This window comes from Motacilla alba, chromosome Z, assembly GCF_015832195.1.
Source record: "Motacilla alba alba isolate MOTALB_02 chromosome Z, Motacilla_alba_V1.0_pri, whole genome shotgun sequence".
In the NCBI taxonomy this organism is placed as follows: Eukaryota; Metazoa; Chordata; class Aves; order Passeriformes; family Motacillidae; genus Motacilla; species Motacilla alba.
In genome coordinates, this window is record NC_052046.1 from 45,263,450 (window position 1) to 45,269,449 (window position 6,000).

Sequence of the window (6,000 nt, forward strand, 5' to 3'; positions counted from 1 at the left end):
ATCACTGTAGTATCCTTGCTTCTTCTCAATGTTCTGCAAGCATCTTACAACACTTAGTAAGTTCCCATTTCTTAGAAATAAAAATAAATGCACTATTAAAATTTAGTACATTTCTGTGAAAAAAAAACAAAACAACATAGCTCACAAATTCTCTATTTTCTGCTTTGCCATGTATTTCCTATATGAACTGAGACATTTCATTTAATCATCCTTTGATGTCAGTTTCTAAAATTGTGATATTAATAAGTAGGTCAAGCAAGACTAATTGTTTGGACGATCTCTACATCTTGGGATGGAAAACTACATTTGTAATGCTTCACAACAATCTGGAATATCTCACCAAGGCCAGTGCAGGCTCAGTTATTTAAAGGATATTAATTCCCCAGTTAAGATTTTAATGCCAAAATCTTGCCAGATTCTGCATAGAAATTCAGACCTAAACACTGATTAGCTGAGTGATTTGTCTGTTTGTTGTCAGTTGCAGTCACAACAAACTTTCAAGCCAGAGCTCATTTGATGTAGAGAAGATGTGGCTGCTGCCAGAGCGCTCTTCACAAAGGCACCTGCCTACATGAATTGCTTGACATTACATATTAGCAGATAAACCATTGGAATCCATTTTGTTAGCAAAGGACTAGTGTTTTCCAAATCCCATTCTCCCCTCCAGTATTCCAGGTGGCTGGATTGCATCTACTCACTCTAGGATGACCTAAGGGCAGAGAAATTATTTTTGGAGATCTTATGTACCAGGTCCACCTGCCCATATCCTCCTCTGTAGCTGACCAAAGGAATACCACACATTCACACATACTCTAAGTTTTGTTGATAAACATACTAATCTTTGAAGGAAAAAAAAAATGTAGTACTGCATGTAATATTACTCTAAATTAAGGTCACCGTGATAACATTTAAAGATTATCTTTCCTTATTAGAGATCTTCAACATATTAGCTTCATCATATTGCCTTCATTTTCCTTTTACTCTCACATTTGTTTTCTCTCTGTGTTGTAGTTTTAGTTTTGCCTTTTTTTCACCTTTTTTAAATTTTGCTTTTCAATTGTCTCAATTTTAACTTCATTAAAATATTCCAAAAATAAATATCACTGAAACTATGATGAGAGGAATTTAGGGAGTGGTCAGAATTTTGGCAAAATTAAAATCTATGTTCCATCTGCTATTGGGGATAAAATTCGTGTCAATATATGCGTGGTTTTACATGTTGACTGTGTGCATAATGTTGTCTGTTATAAGAACTCAGATTATTTTTAGCTGCACAGAGAAAAGGCAGAGAATTCTAGAAGGGGAATTGTGTTGAGAGACTTTTCTCATGCAATTTTACAGCAGTATACTAGATTTGATAACATTGAAAATAAATCATTACTAACTAACTGATTTCCCTCCTGTAAACCATATATTTGTTCATGTGTTAAACTGTGGTTGATATTGAATAGACAACTGTGTAGTCATAATTTAATATCTTTACATTGGCTTATGGAGGCTGTATCTGTTTAACTCAGCAAGATACAGTTCTGTATTGGCTCACTGAGAACAGGAGCAAAATCAAGTCCACTTGCTGCCTCTATAAAATGCCAGGGTTTGATTTCATGTGGTTACAAATTCAGTCCCTTGTGAAAACAAGTGTGTATCCTAGTCTTTTGTACCTCTGTTGGAGTCTTATGAGTCCAAAAGACAGGAGTCTCCCTTCTCTTGATGCACATTTTGGGGCGCAAGCCCTCTATTTCTCCTCTATTTACATATTTAGCATATGTATATCTTTCTTCCACGTAAGTGTTTATAATGTCTCTTAAACACACATAGGTAACCAAACCAAAGGGTCAAAACTTGTTTAATGTTTCACACAGTCAAAGTTTATTCATCCTTTGAAGAAAACTATACTTCTTCATCTCAAGACAGGATGACTGGGAAACATTTTTTGTTATAGCACCTTTTCCTTGTCTTTCTTATTTCAGTTTTTTTTCAGCTGCTTCTTGAAGCATCCCAAGGAAATATATTCAGAAAATTTATGTAATAAAAATTATTTAGAAAACATTTTCAGGATTGCAGCCTGAGCTCTTACATTATTCATTACAATAAACTGATTAGTATTTGAAGATGTTTTATACAGAAAATTTCTGCAAAACTTGGTGAAATTTCTGGGTACTTGAGTCAAAATCATTAGAGGCTGGGATAAAATTCCAATATGAAATTTTTAATAGATTTGTAGTTAAAGCAATAGCATGTGAGTCAAAGGGAGAGAAAAGTAATCCATGTCCTATGAAGTTTTGTTCACAAAAGTCAGAAAGCATATTTTGGTTTGGTTTTTTTTGTTTGTTTGGAATAGGTTTTGTAAGCATCTTTGCAGCCCTGTCCAAGTTTTCATTCTAGTACATTATGTTACTCTGATAGAAGTAAAATGTTGCCATTGTTACAGTGCTCAGTTGTTTTATTTTCTTACCTCATTCTCTGTGGCAACAAGACGTCAAGATTAATTAAAGGCCAGGCATCATGTCTCACACCGTGTATTTTATTTGTGAGACACATGTGAAAGCATGAAGGTGTGATACAAAGACAGGAGGCATAAACTATGCTCAGCAGAAAGAGCACTTTTTGGAGCAGTTAACTAATGGCTTTATTAAAAATTCTTCTCTCTGCTAGTATCTTTGAATGGTTTTACCATCACTTTAACCTCTAATAAGAGTAAATTTGTATATAGATACAATAGAGTAACGTTTGCTTCCTTGAGGCACATTGTTGTATTTGAGTTTCATCACAGGCTCTATTGGACAGCAATAGGATGCTGGAGTGAGTCCTTCAATTAATACTGTTAATTAATTTGTGCTTTAAAATTGATTTTCATTTAGCTAATGGAATAGAATTCAGAAATCTTGGAATGCTGACATCTGAAGAAGCAGCCAGTCACTTCACATGGACTGGCATTTCATGTTAATGATTACGAGCAAAAATACCTTTCCAATGAATGTGTCTTCTGTGTGTTCCAGTGCTCCGTCACCTGTGGCAAAGGAATGCAGTCTCGAGTCATCCAGTGCATGCACAAGATCACAGGAAGGCATGGCAATGAATGCTTTTCTTCAGAAAAGCCTGCAGCCTACAGACCTTGTCATCTCCATCCCTGCAATGAGAAAATTAATGTTAATACAATAACATCACCCAGGTTAGGTAAGCAGTCAATGATGACAAATCTCTTTTTCAGATCTTTCTCTCCATACAGTAATGATGATCCCAGTTTAGAAACAGAAGTCAGGAGGTATTCAGGAGATTTAAATTCTGTGCAGAGACTGATCTTCCTGCCTCAGGTTTTCAGTATGTACATCGGAGACTGTAACTAAGAATGGTGAAGAGTTTTGTTATCCAAGGAAGGACCTTATTTTGAGACTGTATGACATTAAGGGAACAAAATGTTCCATATGAAAATATATCAGAGACACTATAAAAAAATATGCTTTTATATATATTCACCCAATTTTATCAAATCTTTCTAAAGAAAATACCTTCTTTTCTGTTCAAAAATGTTGCAAACTGTGTTCTCTTGATATTTGTGAGATCAAGGACGCCCTTATTTGTTTTTTAAATATAAACAGCTCTTTCCACTTGTCTTTAGTTCAAATCTACATCTTTGCATGATGTATTAGGATGCGTGAAGGAAAATTACTTTGAATGAAGAGATTTGCTGTACCTGGCAGAACAGGTTTCTTCTGTTCTTAAAGAAATTAAAAACTGTTTAATCTGGTAGTTTTTGCTTCCTAGTGTATTGTTGATGATGATTACCATAAATTCCCCTAATCATTCATCTGCATCTTGAGCATGACAGGAATATTCAAAGCCTTGCTGTAAGACAGCACACCATCTCCAGCTGATTTTCCAGAGCCCTTGTTAAGATAAACCCTCCTGTCCAACAGATTACTCCCACATGGAAAACAGACTGGCATTTCAGACTGTGTGCAATACTTCTTTTAAGATAGTGAAGCGTATTTCTCTTTTTAACCTTTGAACATTTCTGCACAGTAGTCATTGTTGCAGTTTTCTGTTGCTTATGGTCTTCTCCTTGCTATTTCACTGTTTGACTGTTCCTCTCCTTTGTACTTTATCTTTCTTTGTTCAGCTGGTCTCTCAGAAGCTAGATGCCATCTCCCCATCATTGATGATTTTCCTCTGGTGAGGTTATATAAGCAGCTTTGTGTCATAGAGTCAAGTGAATGAGAAAGAGCCACATAAAAAATACAGTGTCCATTAAAATTTGACTTAATGTGAAGTGCAGAAAAAAAAAAAGATAGAGCTATGTTGTCACACAGAATCATTGAATAACTAGGTTGGAAGAGACCTTCAAGATCATCAATCCAACCCATGCCATAAATACCTTAAATAGGCCATGGCACCAAGTGCCATAACCAGTCTTTTTTTGAACACATCTAGGGATGGTGACTCCACCACCTCCCTGGGCAGACCATTCCAATAATTTATCACTCTTTTTCTAAAAAACTTCTTCCTAATATCCAAGCTATATTTCCCCTGTCGCAGCTTGAGACTGTGTCCTCTTGTTCTGACGTATGTTGCCTGGAGAAAGAGACCGACCCCCACCTGACTACAACCACCTTTCAGGGAGTTGTAGAGAGAGATAAGATCACCCCCGAGTCTCTTTTCTCCAGGCTAAACACCCCCAGCTCCCTCCGTCGCTCCTCACAGGGCTTGTGTTCCAAGCCCCTCACCAGCCTCGTTGCCCTCCTCTGGATGCGCTCAAGCGTCTCAACGTCCTTCCCAAACTGAGGGGCCCAGAACTGGACACAACACTCAAGGTGTGGCCTCACCAGTGCCGAGTAAAGCAGAAGAATGACCTCCCTGGGCCTGCTGGCCACACTGTCCTCATAGCATGGATTATTTAGGACTGATATTAGTAATCTACAAGCCAGTGTCACCCAGCATGGAGTCAGAATCCAATCCAGTAGAAACCTTAACATCTCTGAAATACATAATGCAATGCTTCTCCTCAATATACTGACCATTTTGGCCTCCAGTTCCATTCATATCATGTAGTGGAGATCTTTTGAATTGGGGATAAATTTGGGATAGGGCTACTGAAAGCTGATGGAGATTGTGCCACCAGCTTTTTACAAATTTCTCTTCTTTTAGCATAGGAGATTAACTCAAATCTGAGATTAACTTCTTTTTCAGTGTTTGTGGTGGGTTTTGGACAATATTTTGTTTTTGTGCCCTGTTTTTCACTGGGTTCCTATTTTAATTTCATGTATGTACTTAGTTATACTTGATATGTATAACTAAATGTGAAGAGTTGCAACTTCAGTGACACGGTCCTTCCATGATAAGCTATGTAAAGAGGATTTCATAAGGCAGAAAGATGAGCTCCACTTAATCACGAGAAGACATTTGCATGACAATAAACTTATTAAGATGCAACTTAATTCAATTTGTAAATAAAGTTGGCCTTAAAAATTTTTGATGTTGAATATTTTGACAACAGGAGGACAAGAGGGATTCCTTCTTTTGTTAAATATCTACATCTATAACCCTTTCTCTTCCCCAGATACACTTCCTATGTCCTTGTCTCTTTTGGTATGTGATTCTTCAGTAGTAAAGACAACAGTAATGTATATTTGATTTTGCTGTTGTTGTTTCACAGCTGCTTTGACACTCAAGTGCCTAGGAGACCAGTGGCCTGTGTACTGCAGAGTGATAAGAGAGAAGAACCTCTGTCAAGACATGAGGTGGTATCAGCGATGCTGTGAGACGTGCAGGGACTTTTATGCGCAAAAAATGCAACAGAAGAGCTGACCTCTATCAGGCTGGCTGGCTCTCAGCTCTTTGCAATGTTACTATTTATAAACACACCCACACACCCACACAGGCTTTTTCAGACCAAATATTATCAGATGACATATAATTTAATCAAATTAATTTATTTTTGCCTGCCAGACAGCCTTAATGGCTTTGGTTAAACAGCCAACATATTTTATCTTCTGACATTTT

General features: G+C 37.1%; 1 protein-coding gene across 2 annotated transcripts in view; it reads left to right on the forward strand.

Moving 5' to 3' along the window:
* The window catches only part of ADAMTS19 (ADAM metallopeptidase with thrombospondin type 1 motif 19), a 130,237-nt gene extending 124,237 nt beyond the window's left edge, over nucleotides 1-6,000 (forward strand). For both annotated transcript variants that reach the window (XM_038125015.1, XM_038125016.1), the window contains exons 22-23: nucleotides 3,000-3,177; nucleotides 5,654-6,000. In XM_038125015.1, coding sequence (XP_037980943.1) covers nucleotides 3,000-3,177; nucleotides 5,654-5,805 — 330 coding nt within the window. In that variant the 3' untranslated portion in view covers nucleotides 5,806-6,000. The remainder of the gene's footprint in view (nucleotides 1-2,999; nucleotides 3,178-5,653) is intronic.